This window comes from Aspergillus piperis (genome assembly GCF_003184755.1).
Source record: "Aspergillus piperis CBS 112811 unplaced genomic scaffold BO85scaffold_5, whole genome shotgun sequence".
Classification (NCBI taxonomy): Eukaryota; Fungi; Ascomycota; class Eurotiomycetes; order Eurotiales; family Aspergillaceae; genus Aspergillus; species Aspergillus piperis.
Window position 1 is genome coordinate 269,373 of NW_020291595.1, and position 15,965 is coordinate 285,337.

At 48.9% G+C, this 15,965-nt stretch overlaps 6 protein-coding genes across 6 annotated transcripts; 2 read left to right on the forward strand and 4 right to left on the reverse strand.

The window, feature by feature from the left end:
• Positions 1-441: 441 nt before the first annotated feature.
• On the reverse strand, positions 442-1,584 carry BO85DRAFT_485996 (uncharacterized protein; the record flags this gene model as incomplete). The annotated part of the gene is made up of 3 exons (XM_025663360.1): positions 442-666; positions 732-1,005; positions 1,079-1,584. 3 exons carry the CDS (start codon positions 1,582-1,584, stop codon positions 442-444), a joined length of 1,005 nt encoding a protein of 334 aa, XP_025517445.1.
• Positions 1,585-1,946: 362 nt separating this feature from the next.
• BO85DRAFT_485997 (uncharacterized protein) lies at positions 1,947-3,275 on the forward strand (the record flags this gene model as incomplete). The annotated part of the gene is made up of 2 exons (XM_025663361.1): positions 1,947-3,003; positions 3,058-3,275. The coding sequence occupies 2 exons, from the start codon at positions 1,947-1,949 to the stop codon at positions 3,273-3,275; spliced, it is 1,275 nt and encodes a 424-aa protein (XP_025517446.1).
• Positions 3,276-3,740: 465 nt separating this feature from the next.
• On the reverse strand, positions 3,741-5,985 carry BO85DRAFT_510316 (fungal specific transcription factor domain-containing protein; the record flags this gene model as incomplete). Its single annotated transcript, XM_025664545.1, has 6 exons — positions 3,741-4,231; positions 4,301-4,508; positions 4,577-4,999; positions 5,053-5,369; positions 5,424-5,899; positions 5,966-5,985. The coding sequence occupies 6 exons, from the start codon at positions 5,983-5,985 to the stop codon at positions 3,741-3,743; spliced, it is 1,935 nt and encodes a 644-aa protein (XP_025517447.1).
• A 2,213-nt stretch (positions 5,986-8,198) lies between these two features.
• BO85DRAFT_416726 (DUF3431 domain-containing protein) lies at positions 8,199-9,456 on the forward strand. The gene is made up of 3 exons (XM_025657748.1): positions 8,199-8,693; positions 8,748-9,353; positions 9,402-9,456. Exons 1-3 carry the CDS (start codon positions 8,446-8,448, stop codon positions 9,448-9,450), a joined length of 903 nt encoding a protein of 300 aa, XP_025517448.1. The 5' UTR covers positions 8,199-8,445; the 3' UTR covers positions 9,451-9,456.
• A 938-nt stretch (positions 9,457-10,394) lies between these two features.
• Positions 10,395-11,784, reverse strand: BO85DRAFT_244538 (phosphatase PAP2 family protein). The gene is made up of 3 exons (XM_025654869.1): positions 11,743-11,784; positions 11,452-11,689; positions 10,395-11,383 (listed from the first exon to the last, which is right to left on the reverse strand). Exons 2-3 carry the CDS (start codon positions 11,559-11,561, stop codon positions 10,411-10,413), a joined length of 1,083 nt encoding a protein of 360 aa, XP_025517449.1. The 5' UTR covers positions 11,562-11,689; positions 11,743-11,784; the 3' UTR covers positions 10,395-10,410.
• Positions 11,785-12,806: 1,022 nt separating this feature from the next.
• On the reverse strand, positions 12,807-15,525 carry BO85DRAFT_447410 (putative kinesin family protein (KlpA)). Its single transcript, XM_025659715.1, has 4 exons — positions 15,380-15,525; positions 14,888-15,019; positions 13,269-14,833; positions 12,807-13,215 (listed from the first exon to the last, which is right to left on the reverse strand). Exons 1-4 carry the CDS (start codon positions 15,504-15,506, stop codon positions 13,039-13,041), a joined length of 2,001 nt encoding a protein of 666 aa, XP_025517450.1. The 5' UTR covers positions 15,507-15,525; the 3' UTR covers positions 12,807-13,038.
• Positions 15,526-15,965: the final 440 nt, after the last annotated feature.

Genomic DNA, 15,965 nt, shown 5'->3' on the forward strand with positions numbered 1-15,965 from the left:
TGTACAATCTGAGAGCGCAAGCCTGGAATTTACAGAGTTGTTTGCGTGACATACTACCGATGAGCTGGTGCGCGTTATTTAGTTATAACTAGCTTTTCAAGGATGTAATTTGCAAGAGTTAGGGGGTATAGGTCAACCATAATATATCATGGAAAGAGTCATATTGTTCAGAGAGAAGGCGGGGAAGTCCTTCCTCCCAGCTACTAGTATTCTCTTTGACTGAGACAGAAACCATGGACCGCCAGATTTATCCTCCGTTGCGAACATAGACTGTTTATGCAGTTGAACAACAAAATAGAGCTGTCGAAATCCCGAGTCCCTTCACGAACAAATTGTCTCATGGATTCGCAGACAGTTCCACATTTGCGCCAGACTATTATGAGAAGTAGAAAGACAGAGGCACACCGAGCAAGTATCGCGCACGAGCATACCAGCCTCTAACTAATCAGTAGCGTGCTCCTCCTTGACCATCGGTCTTAATAGAGCCTTGGTGTCTCCCACAGCCTGACTGCACATATATAACAGGAAAAGCCGGAAGTTCGTCTGCCTCGCGCCCGGAGTATAGAAGTCGTGGAGACGAGTCTTCAGCACAACCAACTCTTTGCCATCGAAGTAAGCGATCAGAATTCTCGCCTTCAGATTGTTTGTGCATGATGTCAAGAGAACCTAGAATGCCTCTATTAGTTGGGAAGATTCAAGAGGAAGCTGATTTCGGGGAGACATCAACTCACCGGAGCCACAACGTGGTCTTGCAGCTCTACCCTCCCAAGCCGGGTCCTCATGACGCCGACTAGAACAAGAAGTTCGGAACGGAGGATGTTATTATCGCACACTCCCTCATGAGTCACGATCAGGTTTATGTGAGGAAGCTCCTGGCCCTCGGGCAGATTCGGATACCAAGCATCTTCAAATCTGAGAGGTGGTGAGGCCAGAGGATCACTACCAGGGTCTGTGAACATAGCCATATTCATATAACGTTCCTTGATTATGGTATTATTGAAGTACCTGGCGGATGGGTACTTGTCAGTATGCGTAGCTATCATAGAATATTTACGTATATACGCAGTGGTTAACTGACCTTCCGAACCAGCCTGATAGATCATCGAGCGTAGCTTCGTCCCCAGTGTTTCTCCTTGCGTGCCATGTAAATTCGCAGATGAACACACTGGACAGGAGAAGCCCAGAGTCGTCACGTTCCGGATCAAGCTCGCCGGTCGATTCACGCGACCTCTCTTCATCGAGGTCCGCGAAGCACGCCTCATTGGTTCGGATGGATTTTTTAGTATCCGGGTCGTCAAGATCAAGGGGAAACTGCTCGAGCTTATCCAAGGTCCAAGGCTTGAAATAAGTCTGTGCAGTAGCCGAGGAGCCACCGTCGGTGCGCAACCTGAGGTCATGGCACCTGATGTTGTATTCGGCAGCCTGGTCGTTGGTGAGACTGGTCAACGGCAAGAGCTTGACAGACCGGTGCACTTCTCGAAGGTTATGTAGAATCTCCTTCCGCGCTTCTTTGAAGGTCTCATCGTTGTCCTGCCTTTTCTCTCTGGAGCGCCTCAACGTGCCAAACAAGTTCCGAAGTGACATTTCGGGGACACAAGTATTGTTGATTGGGCCTAGGAGAAACAGAAAGGTGTCTTGGGGAAAAAGCCCGCAACTTAAATCAAGGAGATGATTCTTGCCTATGACTTACGAATGAGGTAGAATGTGTGTTGTGTGGGAAGACGCGGAGTGGCTCCCTCAACCATGGTCTCAACTGAGGTACTGAGTAGTGAATGCAAACTAACTTTGTCCACCGATAGTGTTTTCATTCATTACCGTGTTACTGATCCTTTGTTTCCACCGTATTTTACTTCTTGTGAGAAGTTTCGCCGCAAGAGTTGTTCCTCAACAACGCGCTAAACCAACCCAATCTGACTTGCACGCCTTGGTTCGGAACAACAGAAAACATGGCAGAGAGACGAAAGGCGCCTAAGGTGCCTAAAGTCACTAAAGGACAGCTACGTGTGACCGGCTTCAAGCTTCCGAAAAGTTTGAAACAATTGAAGTCCTTGTTAGCCAAAGATGGCCTGGGTTCGAAGACAATTCATGAGATAGAGCCTGGGCATCTGGGCTCAGGTTCCGACATCAATCAACGCCAATATGCCATGTTTCGCGCGTTTTCCACACCCATTTTCCGTCCTAGTCGATTGCGCAAAGATATGCAGGACTTCGGGCTCGACCAGACTTGGGACCGGGCGAGGGATATAGTCAACCAGTCCTCCGAGTTTCGGCGGTACCTCGCACTCTTACAGGGCGTGCAAACAGTGTCCGGTCTGAGTCCGTCTAGTGCGGCGTGGCCGGGTGCCTTTAAACCAACGCGTGATGTTCAAGAGCAAGTTGTGACGGTCAAGGGCGTGTCGACTCTTGAGAGAAGCCAGAAGTCAAGACCTCGTGGAACCAGAAGAGCGACTACTAGAGCTAAACAAGAAGACTTGAGCACCGGTAAAAAGACGATTGGACGAAGACTCGGGCGAAGAGTTGCCGGGGTGTTAAAACGCCGTCGCTCTTCAATCGAATCAGAGTCAGATTCGATGTCTCACTCCATTCTCTTCGATGATCCGGATGAGGTTTCTAGTGAAGATGACGATCCGACCTATGTTGAAAAGGATGACGAGTTACCCGATGCCGACGATGAAACAAGCGTCAACACGGCGCTCATTCTGCTCTTGAAAGAGCTTTCGCATCTGATTCCGAACATTAAGTCGGACTGGACATTTGACCATCTCAGCTTTTCGCCGCAATTCAAAAAAGGGTCATACACCGCAATTACAGACGGCGGGCTACGATCAAAGACGAACCAGGCTATTATGTACATTGTAGAAGCTAAAAGAAGGGTCAGATCGGCAAGATACGAAGACATCGTGATGCAGGAAGCCGCCGAGCTCGTTGGCTGGATTCAGCATGGAGACTCTCCTCGCCCTGAACTGAAGGGACAGGAAGTCAATGTTATCCAGATCTCAAACGGTGAAATATTGTTGTGTCTGTACTAATTCGGCCGTATGATGGTGAGTAGCCTAGCCCTACTTTCTGGTGATCGACACGAAATTTATGTGACATTTGCGTCATGCTCTCCCGACTACCAGGCATACTTGAACCCCGAGATCGGGCACGCAACTCCAGATACCCATATGAAGATGCAGACTTATGGCCCGTATAATACCCTTGTAAACTGCCACATGGAAGACTTCGCCGTGGTTGTGGTTAGCTTGATGCTCCTTGCGGAGAAAGCTCTATAAGGAGGTTGTGATACTAGGTTCATCTAAGATCGGTAACAAGCCTCAGCTGACGCGGCCACTTGTCTACTGGACGCCAGTTAAGACTGGTAAATGGCACAAACATTACAGACGAGTATATCTCTTGAAGGCCAACTGACATCTTCTTCTGTGTTTTATTAAAGATCTTGTTATTTGTTTATCTTCCTCTCTCTCAATTATCTTAATATGTTAGAAAGTTTACATAGTGACAATTCGGGATGCGCTTGTCGCCGCATGACTTGGGGATAGACGTAAATAAGGGAAATATTCTTGCTTATAACTCGCAAAATGAGGTAGAATCTGTGTCTTGTAGGAAGTTGCGGGTGGCTCTCCCAACCATGGTCTCGACTGGGGTACAAGTAAATATGAACCAATATTTTCGCCCATGTCAAGATGATGATAATATCCAGGAAAGTAAAAAAGTCATACAGACCAAGCAACACAATCCTATTGGTAGCGTTCCGGTATGACGTGAGAAACCTCAGAATCTACCCACTCAAGGGAAGGCTGGACGCCGAATAACTCCCACATCTGCGCGTTGTTCCAGTTGGATACCATATTTGGATCTATGGCCCCGTCATCGACAATACCACTGCGAGTTGCGCTATCATATATGTAATTATCAGCATCAACCTGCGGAATACTTACTTCCGCTCCGGAACTCGATGGCATCGTAGTCAAGTTAGTCTCGTCCAGTGGCATAGCCATCGTGTTAACGCTGCCGTCTCCTTGCATAAGCGGACTGCATAAGTTGAGAAACGTGGTAAACAAGTGGTATAATTTGGAGATAGGAGGGTTGGTGTCTATAAATCGATGCAGCCCTCTAGTAGTTTCATGCATAAGTTGGTAGTCTTCCGTATTAGAGGTTCCGACCACATTGCAGAACAAGAGGTAAAATGGAGTCATGGGATAGGAGAGCACGGTCCTAGTGATTAACACTTTCAGAGTCAAGTCAAATATAGAGTGAGATTAGGATGCCCACCCTGATAAAAACATTGAATAGGTACCGACAAAGCAATCATCCTCGTTGAGTAATTTGTGTATTCGTCTCAAGGCCTGGAAGGCGTGGCGGGCTTGTTCTAGGCATTCTTCGCGAGCCTGAGGTTGAGCTTGCACCCTAGGGCTAAGGTGTAGTAATGTTGCCATAATGGCATGATATCGGAACTCAGTTGCAATCCATTCCACCTGTAAAGCAGGACTAGAATCACGGCATCGCTGGTGAAACCGTTAGACTAGACTACCGCCAAAGAGAGACGGCAATGCGGAGGATAGGTAAAACTTACCTCGTCAATCACGCCTCGCAAAGAAGCGAGATTTTGTATGGCTGCGTCAAGGGTTGTGTCCACGTCGCTGATATCACTGAGGCCATGATTCCTATGGACTACATCCATTGCAGCTTCTTGAATCTGAGCAAGCTCAACCATTGTTTTGACAATCAGGCTGAGAGCGCCACTTTCCATCGGAATTAGTGACGCTGGGTTGAGTTTCAGCCTTGGCAATGAAGGAGGGCGAAGCAGCAGCATGCTCAGCATTTTGTCAAGGTAGAAGCAAGAAAAAAGACAGAAACGAGCATCTTGATCCTCTTGACAACGAACTGGAGTATCGTCTCTGATTGTATGATAGTTCATGGCAACAAGTATTTGCGAAGCGAACGCCGTGAGAGTCCAGCCTCGAGTTGGATATCCCTGCATTTGGTGCAGGAGTGCCTAAGTGGAGTCTTGGTCAACTCCTGTTCGAGCGACGGGGAGGGAGAACATACGGCCGATAGTAAGGCCTGAACCAGAGTGATAGAATATGTACCAATGAAATTTATCTGATCCAATGCCCGCAAAGCCGCGGACGCGTATCTCTCTTGGGTCTTTTTGACGTGAGTGCGGAGCCGCGGGCCCAAGCGCTGCTGCGGTACGCGGGCGAGAAAGAACAGTGCTTTGGTGTAAACGCAAACCTGATAATGCAGAGATGTCTGCCGATCTAGTTTGCCCTCTGCAAGCGAGAGGCTCATGTGCTCTAGGCATTTACTCGATATATGGTCGGGCCAGTAGAAGTGTCTCTGAGCGGAATGCTGATGTGATATATCTATACGATGTCAGAGTTAGTACTTGGCTTTCTAAGAGTTTCGATAACACGAACCCATAGACATCATAAGGTACAATTCTAAAGAGAACTCTTCCCGGACAGATGCGTCATGGTCGTCTGCACATCTCGGGTTCCCACTGGAAACCTTAGGCTCTGTGGAAGATGCGGATATCTTGTTGACCAGCAATAAGGCGTTCTCCAGAACCGTACGCCTTTGGGGAGATAGATGATTGCTATTCTGCAATTCCTGTTGGATTGACCGTCGTGCCTCGCTGACTTGGTGAATAGGCGTGTCCTCGCTCACAGCTGGAGACTCGGAGACCCTCTGACAAGGAGTTTCCCTTTTCACGGAATTCAGATTCCAGATAACAGTTTCTGGAACATGAGACGATATGGGCTGATCTGTTCTGGTACTATTCGATTCCCAAGCTTGGGATCGAGCATAGCTCCGTGAAGAGGTGGCTGCAGCATTTGAAGGGTAGGAAACAACATGCTCAAGAGTCGATAGCCTCTCCGACAGTCCGGCAATTCTGGACTGGGCGTTACAATCCGAAACCCCAGAGGTGACCGAACACATTTAGTTCAGACGAACTTACCGGGAAACCCTGGGACGCATGCTGCGTCTGGGTCGGGTTCGTCGACATTCCGCACGAGCATCCACGCAATTCATACAAGGGTCCAGCCGATCGCATTTCACCTATTTAGTGGAGTGTGTCAGGGGAGATTTGGTGTAGGAGAGATGAAACAATGTGACAAAGGTCGGGTAACGAACCTTTCTTGTGTGACACAGATCACACTTAGAAATTTCATGGGCAAATGTCAGCCATCGGGGAGGTAACCCACAGCTCCTCACGATAAGAAGAGAAAACTGATTCAAAGACCCAGGAAGGACCAAGTCTTTCATTGGGTGGGGAGGTACTTGCTAACGGTACGAGGGACTTACAGCTGATCTTTCCATTGCGATCTGGTTGGCCATTGTGCCAGATCCCTTTTCTCTCGCTGCGGTAAGATGGGTATTGTCCAGCCATCCAGCCAAGCACCAATGACAGCAATGGAGATTGGGGGCGATCTATTTGCGGTGGTCCGAACATCCGACTATATTTGGTAATAGTGTGTGAGGCAGTAGCCGGCTTTATAATGAGATTGGTCAAGGCAGGGGAGGAAAGGGCTAGAAGAGAAGATTGATGTTGATATAAATGTATTTGAAGGCTGCTTCTTCACCAGCAAAATCTGATAACACAACTCGGCACGTGGTAGCAGCCACTTGTGCCGACTAAGGCGATGCTGATTATGAATCCCCGTCAACAGTGGAAGAAGTAGAGAAGTTTCTATGACAAATGTGGATCCAGCTTTGTCAGTCGATTGTTGCACGGGTGCGTTTGACTCGCCTTCATTGGTAGAACATCCAACCAAGTATACTTCATCAAGTAGGAGATAAAGAGATGGAAAGGGTTTTCAGTGAAGAATTGAGAGTGGAAAGGGGCAATGCAGCACGAGATCAAGCAACTACTCCTACGATGCTGACTCTGTCGCTTAAATGAGTAGCGTTGCCCTAACCCGACGTGGCTTAAAGGGGTGCCCGGCATAAGCATTACAGGAACGAAACTACCATTGAAAGCCATGTTTCATTTATATTCATACTACGCCATCGAAATATCCGTCAGATACTGAACAACAGCCCCGACTGGTGATACTGCGGCTCCTGATGGGAGTCGGTCCCCAGACATTGCAGGTTGAATAGATTAGGAACAAGCTTTTCACCAGTGGAGCCGGCCGAGGAAAGAAGGCTGTGTCCTTATTTATAGTTAATGTTTGTGCTTAATTCATAACTTTTTCCTAAAAATTGGACCAGTCTCTATGACCCATCACGCCTCGTATGCTCTCAGTTTGAAGTCTGGAATAATACCACTTTGGGTTGTGCTTTCGGCTAGACGGCTAGCAAAGCCTTGGAACCATCCAAACTTGGCTAACAGCTAAGCCTCTCTAGTGTGTTGACGGTGTAATACACGTGGGTCAAATCAAGTTCAATTCCTTAATAAAATGTCCTGATAGACAGCCGGAAGCCTCTACCACCTGGATAACAGCCTGACTATCAGTAAACAGGTGGTTTGGGCTGCATCTCGGTGAGGTATTTCTCACAAGAAAGAGGGCCATCTCAATACTCTTCAGCTTGGCAGCATATACCATTGAATCGCATATACCATTGAATCAGTTTCAGCGCCCAGGTATGGGAGACGCTACCGCCACACCGGCCAGGCTTCCTCCACACCAGTCTTCGCTCATGCCACACCCTCTACCTTCTTTTTAGGGTAAGGTACTATCCATTAACAGTAAGGTTTCATCCAATCAAAGTAAGGCTTAGTTTTTATTATAGGCAGTACCCTACCGCCTCCTACTTTAAGAATTTTATTACTCGGGCCAGTGAACTACTGCATTAAGAGAACGGTGAGCTGAGTTTGTAAGGCTATACTTAAAGGGAAGGGACTATGCCTTCTTAGATAGGCGGAGGGTGTGGCATGAGCGAAGACCGGTGTGGAGGAAGCCTGGCTGGTGTGGCGGTAGCGTCTCCCCCAGGTATAGCCCGGCGCGGATGCTGACCGCGGAGGCGGTAAGGCATAAGTCCGAAACACCCGGATTAGTCTAATTCCGAAAGACAGTACCGGATTTGCTGTTGGTCAAATTGAGTACTTCTTACACTTGGATGCATCAATAAGCCTCAGCTGACGCGGCCACTTGCCTACTGGGTGCCACCAGTCGACCCTAAACTCGACGACCCACACTTGAATGTACTAAGAAGATCTTATAGCCTCGAAGTTCTTGGGTACATACCAATTAGAAAACCAATCGTAAGGTCCAACCAGTGGCACTGGGATGACTTTTCCGCGCATTCCAAACCCATCGCAATGCAGGTATGCTGCGATCCGTAGGTATGTAAGTGTTTCAGCAACACAGATAAGACACCGAGCCCGAAGCCTGCCATGCATTACAGATAAGATTGAATGCTTCGGAAGTCTACATATGGAGAGTGAGAATTTGCTGCGGTTTTCCCGCCTCTGCTTCTTACCTGCCACTCATCATGCGAAGGCCGTCGCGCTTTCAACTCTGCATTTGTTTATTATTTCTCATTATATTGATACCCTTGAAAAGCCACCTCACGGATCTTTGCGACCAGTATCGTGCACAAGAGTACATAGTTGATTGGTTCAGTCTTGAGCGGACCAGCCAAGTGACAATATCTTCTCCAGGTCAGACTGGCGACAAGGTGATCGTGGCTGCGAAGCTACAGGAGGAGCAGACAGAATGGATTGAGCAAGAACTACCCGAGTAGGCAGCTTAACATTTCCCAACAGCTGCAAATTGTTCACTAATCATATGAAGCTGGCAACGAGCTATCTACATCGTCAACCCATCACGAGAAGTTGCAGATGATGCCCGACAACTTATAACACCCCTTAACAAGGGCCATGAATCCATGGCTTACCTAACATACCTTATTGATCACTATGATAGACTCCCTTCCACCATTGCATTTATCCATTCGCATCGCTCGGGCTTTCTTCGAGCTTGGCATGTCGATGCACCTCTGCATGATAATGTATGGTCTATGAAAGCCCTGCAGCTGAACTTTGTTAAGCAGAATGGCTATGTCAATCTACGATGTAATTTGAACCCAGGGTGCAAGGCCATATACCATCACGTAACACGTGATGTCTTCACGGAAATATTTGAAGGCACCAGCACACCCCCACTGAACGGGACTGATCTTGCGCTTGGAAGTGACAAACGCGCCATGCAAATCCCTGACACGGTTGGGGCAGCATGTTGTGCGCAGTTTGCAGTATCTCGAGAGCAGGTGCTTCAGCGCCCACGCGAAGACTATATCAAGATACGGCAGTGGATTATCCACACGCCGCTGGATGATGCTCACAGTGGGAGGGTTATGGAATATCTTTGGCATATCATCTTCGGCAAAGAAGCTGTCTAGTAAGTTAGATTTCTGCTGACAGTAGAGCAATGCTGACCCCGGCTTAGTTGCCCAGATGAAGAAGTCTGTTACTGCCAGGTGTATGGGCTATGTTGAATGATGACGTGCTAAGCATTCTGTGTAACAAGCGTGTTGTAAATATGTTACATTAATCTCTTGCTGTTGCCATTCTCTCGTTGTACTCATCAATATCAATAGTGAATTATTTGACGCAAAGCACTAAGCAGACAATCAAAATATAACAACTAGACACGGCCCCAAACACCCATGGCAATCATCCTGACACCCCACGCGATCAGGATAGTTAATTTACCCTCTATTAGCCTAATACCCTTGTATTTCCTACTCTATACCTCCTCCCTCCTGTTATCTTATCCATGCACGGCTGCCTAGCATCACCACCACCACCTGCAAGCCATACAGCCCATTACTTCCCAAAAGATTCGGAAGTTCGGACGCCCGAACTAATCACACCTCCAAAATTAGTACCATAGCCACCCATCTCTTTCTCCTCTCTATGCACGATTTTTCCCTGGAAATTGACCGAATGAATCAGACGCCTCGGGAATCCCCCATCACACCCTTCAAGAAATGTACCCTGTACACTAGGATGGGTCCTGAACTATCCCACGTGCCACATCCAGACACTCCCATTGCACAGAAAATCGTAGTTTGAATAGAATTTCTCTGGGACCGGACCCACAGCACAAACTGAGTTATCTACTCGGCAAGATCTGCGGGTGGGTCTCAACTACGCCCGTCCCTGAGTTGAGGTGCTCTCAAGACAGATTGCCGAGTTGGTCAGCATTCGCTTGTACTTTGACTTGTTGTGAAGCATTGGCCTGATTGATTTGGTGGATTTAGGCGATAGGATGTATGCTCGTGTTCTTCTTGTGTTGGTAGTTGCCTCCCATTCTAGCTGTATCCACTTTAATTCTGGCACTGCGTTATCGTTCACCCGCTGTATTGACAAGGCCAAAGTACATACAAAAATAGAACCAATCTTCCAGATGGGAAATACATAGTTGAATCGAATTCAACCACTCTAGCTACTTGCTAAGCACCTCCCATAACTCCCCGCGAGGCACGCATAGCGCCGAGCTCTAAATCCTGATACCCATCTCTACCACCTTCCATATTCCTCCTCCCACTTCCAGTACATACCCCATCTCCAAAACCCGCCCCGAATGCCCCAACCCTCTGTCTAGGCCCCCAAGCCCATCCACCATACCCCTGTCCCGCAGGAGCATGATACCACATGAATCCCAAGATAGCAAACACAATCCCAATCAAACTCCCTCCCAGTATATCCCACCCAGCGTGCATGTAATCCATATACCTTGACGCACAGATATAGAGCGCACCACCAACAGGAACTGCAATGAGTACAAGGAGATACAACGGCGGAGCAGCCACCGCTGACGCCCTGCTGAATGACGACCCCGTCTTCTTATGGCCACCTCCAGCACTAAAAGACATAGAGCGGACAGGAACAGACACCGCGAACTTAGCGCCCAGCCACAGAGACAGATACAGCAACCCCGCCCAAGCGAAAGAAGAATGCCCAGACGGGAAAGCAGCAAACCCAGCTTTGATAACAGTCGCATCGGGGTTCTTGCAAATAGCTGATGTTACCATAATCGGTGACTCTGTACGCTGGAGACCCAGTCCACCAACAGCGTAGGTAGTGAGGTTGGCTAGATCGGGCTGGCAGCGGGCGAGAAGGTCCGGTCGTGGTTTACCCACTACGTCTTTCAGACCGGAGGTGAGGAAGAATGCACCCGCGAGACTCAGGGCTAGGCCTAGCCAGCCGGCGTGCCATTCCCAGAGACGACGGGGCCAGGGGAGGGGGGTGAGGAGGCAGATTGCTGCGATGAGGACGGCGGGGACGACGCAGCTGACTATTCCAACGGTCGTGATGGAGACGGTGTCGGATTTGAGGGGGTAGGAGATGTTTGCGTCGTCGAGGGAGAAGACGTGTTCGGAGCCGGTGATTTTGTAGAGGATTCCACCTGTGATTACGAGGATACTGATGTTGTGAGATGGTTTAGTACTGTATTTTTGATGAATGAGGGGAATGTGTGAGGATTATCGAACATGATGAATGCCCAATCCAGCACGTAAGAGGCTATCACATTCTTTGAAGTTCGTCTGGGTTGAGTGGACAGCATGTCGAAGTCTGCATCAGCTTGTGGTGTCGATGCCATGGTGGTGAGTTTAGAAGAGTATGGACACGCGGTAGAGAGTGATTCCCAGTGATTCTTTATTGCTGCATGTGCCGTGGGAACTTTACTTATAACAGTGGGTCATGCCCGGCCGCAGATGTCAAAGAAGCCTATCCATTGTCAGTCCCTTAAATTAGCACGGGATTGTTGGACCCGTTTTTACGATCCAAAGTCTGGATGCCCTGGCGGACGCCATAAATAGCCGAGTGGTACAGCCTAGTCCCGACCATAAGAGGCATGATTGTCGTTTTAAACCGTGCAAGCCTTGAGCTAAGCATTGTCAAAGTATACATCTTAAAGCTTCTGCCTAACGTGGCTGGGGGCTATGTAACACAAAATTGTAGGAGAGTTCGTAAAATAAGCTCCGGAAGCGAGTCTTAGCGGAACTTTCTGTCACACGCATTCTATTGTTCGGAGAGCCATGGATATGAGGAATCTTAGAGAAAAGCAGGATGAGATAATGAGAAGAGGGGGATGCATCTTGTTGTAATCAAATAGTAGTCAGTGCCCAGAATCTTTAAAAATGTTTATCTCAGCCAGCTCCATAATCTCCAGCACGAACCTCCCAGCCTCTTCCGTTATATCCTACACAGCAAAATACTCACAAACATATATAGTTTTCTAGCTTCGACTCCTGGGCCCCTCTTCTGCAATTTATAACGCCATCGGTCCCCTCGATCCAATATATTTACAGGGATGCCCTTCCACCCCAACCAGCATCAACGACAGCACAACAACCCTAAAACCACGACCATCTCCAACCTGCCGATATCATGCACAATGATAAGAAAACACTTTCAAGAGGACTATTCAAAAAAATCTACGCTGAGGACGAGAGTGTCGATGCACGGGTCTCGAAGTCAATCGGAGTTTTCGTAGGGGAGAAGGTCATAGAGACTTGCTAGTAGTGTGCCTGCGGCTGCGAGGCGCGAGATGAGGTTGCGCTAGATCAAGGAGAGAAGAAGAGTGTCTGGTGACTCGTAAGTAATTCACATAGCCCGCTGTTATTTGTTCTATTTTCTGCCCCCACCCTACATGTCATCGTACAGGGTCTACCCTCTGCCGTTGTCACGTATGGTCTTCGGTAGCGAGGAGCAGTGAGTACGAAGCTGCAGGAAGATCATGATGCTTTGCAGGGTTTCCATCTATATTCTCTATGTAGAGTGGGAGGTTAGAAATAGACGAGGTCTACTTCACTTTCGACTGACTGAAACATAAGCTGACGGGTGATTAACGACATAAACCAAGGCATGTATGTACGCACTCGATCCATATTTATTTGCATCGGACTAAACTGCTAACAAAGAATTGGCATAATATTAAGCCAATAATATCCACAGGTATAAACAAAACAGGCTGACATCTCACTCTCAAGAGAGGAAAAGCAACTCCCAAACACCTCTGCCAAGGCCTGGATCATAAAGGCCACCCAGAACAGAAAATCAAAAGGTATCATAGATTAAGAATCACGAACGCGCGCTTGCCGTTTGGCGGTCCCAATATGCGTGTTATGTACCTTGGTCGCAAACTTGAGACTGGTCAACGTTTCAGCCAGATGTGCCTGCAGCGGGCTGACCATGACAAACATGAGGGTCTTGGAGTTACCTCCCAATGAAAATTGGAGGAGATACGTAAGCTGCATACAAGTCAGTCACTTCTCTACTGAATAATTGAGTCAAATATACGAACCTTGCTGTTCCTGTATGGGATGTGTCCGCCCTCTTTGCCCTGTCCAAGGGCAGCGATAACGTCTCCCAGACAGCTCAAGCTGCGGTTAATGTTTTGCGTCTCTTTCAAGCGTTCACCAGTCGCACCACTGTGGCTCAGACGTTCACTACCGGCCAAGTCAACCAAGTTGAGTGTTCCTTCGCTGCGTTCACCAGTAATGTCATTCTCACCGATCAGTTTGAGAATGAAGACTGAGTGAGACCGGGAGGATCGCTCGTTGGCCTTGGTAGCTGCAACAGAGCGGTTCGAAGCGGCCCGCTTTAGGATTGTCTCGACCATCTCAGGAGACTCCAATCGGACAGTAGTGACATCCGTGATGATCGTCTTCCCTCTTTGCATGTCATGGCGGATATCCAGCTTCTTCTTGTCCAGTTCTTCAGGGTTACCAAGAAGGTCATTCAGATTCTCGTTGTACACCTCAACGAAGTTACCCTCCATAGTGTACCGCCAGCCCTTCTCTTCCAGGCCAGTAGCTGTCTCATAGATCTGGTGCACTGCACGAGGAATCATACCGTCGAGTGAAGACATCGTGTACGTCTTTCCACTACCAGTCTGACCGTAACAGAAAATGCACACGTTGTATCCGTCCAGGGCGCTTTGGACAAGTTGGCTGATCTCATCGAAAACCTCGGCATTCTGCGTTGACGGTCCGAAAACACGATCGAACGAAAAGTTGCTGTTCTTTCTTGTGATTGTACCGAGGCTGCTCTTCTCTTCTGGACCCAGCACGGCAATCTCTTTGCTGTCCTCTGTCTCATCGGGATACTGAATCTGAGCCGAGCCAGTGGGAGGATCGGAAGGCAGCGATGGACGAACTCGACAAAACACGCGAATATTGCCTTTTAGTTCTTGCACCTGATTGTGAAGTTTCCTTCTCAGGGTCTCCTCCTTCCGCAGCTTGTCTTTCGTAGCGTTGGTCTCGGCCAGCGCATCCATCATCTGCTGGTTCAAGCGCTCAAAGGCCTGGGATTGCTCCTCTCGTCCAGATTCGAGGAATTCAATCCTTGCCTTGAGTGCGCGGACAGAAGACTCCATTGTCACGCTATTGCTACTGGCTGTGTCCAGGTTCTGGCGAAGATCCCGGTTGCTCTTGCGCTCACGTTCAAGTTCCGCCCGCAGAGCTTGCATGTCATTATGAAGCGTCGTGATTTCTCGCTCTTTCCTCTCAAGCTCCATATTTGTCTTTTGCGTGTCAATGGCTGTCTGTGAGGTCATCTGACTGATTTCCCGAAGCCGAGCAGCTCTTTCGTCTTCCATTTCATGATCGAATCGTCGCTTTAGTTCACGGATCTCCTCTTGATGTTGCGAGGCCAATGATTCCAACTCCCTTTTCGCATCGAACCGCGCGGACTCCAGTTCTCTGCGCTGACGAGAGCCAATTTCGTCAATTTCCATCTCATGCTCTCTCTGCGCATCCTTCAGGGCATCCTCCGATGCTCCTAGTCGGACCTTGAGTGATTCCATCTCAACGCGAAGGCTCAAATTCATGTCGGTGATCTCCTTTCGAGAAGCCTCCAGCTCGCTGACTGTAAAATCCTCAGCTCAATGATGTCCAGCGTGCTTGTCGACAGGTTGCTTACCTCTAGATTTATACAGCTCGAGGGCTTCCTTCATGCCGGTACTCTCCTGTCCAGCTTGGCTCATCTTTGTCACGAAAGTGTTCATGAGATCCTCCATTGTCTTTTCGCGGCTTTCTTGATCCCACTCGGCACCTGTAGAAGAGTTAAATGTCTCAATCGTTGAATCTTTGGTAAGAAATTGCGGCAAAGGGGGTGGTTTCTTCCTAGCAGAGTGCTTTTTAGGAGACAAAATCTTATTCGGCGCAGCCTTGACTGGGGTAGTCGCGGGCGTATTCGTCGAAGATAATGATCCAGTTGGCGCACCATGTGAAGGCAAAGGGGCAAAATCCAATGTGTCATTGGGGGAGGGCTGCAGGTCCAACTCTTTCAGGGAAGTGCACAATAAAGTCTCAGGACTGGTATTGGGCCACTTCCGCAAAGCACGACTGCTTGACGTATCGCATGGGGCGCAAAAATATGCAGCAGAACGAACAAAGCACAAGGTGGGCCTACCCTTTCGTTTACCAAGTACAGTAGCGGCGGAGTCTTCCTCATCATGCGTATCCAACGATGTCGCGGGGCGAGGGATGCCGTGGCCGTTCGGTCTTCGGGAGCTGGCAACGGAGTGTGAGCGAGACATGCTGGTGTGTGGTCGAGCGGGGGGGAGCCCGGAAATGGTTCCTTTCGATCGCGCGGATGTGGTGGCTGATCTGGTCAAGGTGGATGATGAGTGCGAATTAGCGCGAGTGTGGACTCTAGTGGTGCTGTTGACGCGCGACGATGCTGCTCCGGCTCCGGCTCTGCCAACCTCGGGTGCTTGCGTAGTACTTCTGGGACGAGATGGTTCTGTGACTGTCAGCTTCTGTTCGCTGCTCCGCTTCCACAGCTCCTGACACATACGCGACAGGCTCGTAGTCTTGCTGGTTACGGCGCCCGCAATGGTACCGGGTTGCAAAAGACCGGAGCGGGCATTTGTCGAGGCCGGATTCATCTCTCTTAGACCAGTGGGGATTCGTGAACGGGCGGACGATCTGGACTGTATCTGCCACTTTGTATCAGCACTCATCACCCGTCAAGTGCGATTGAAGGAATTCACCAT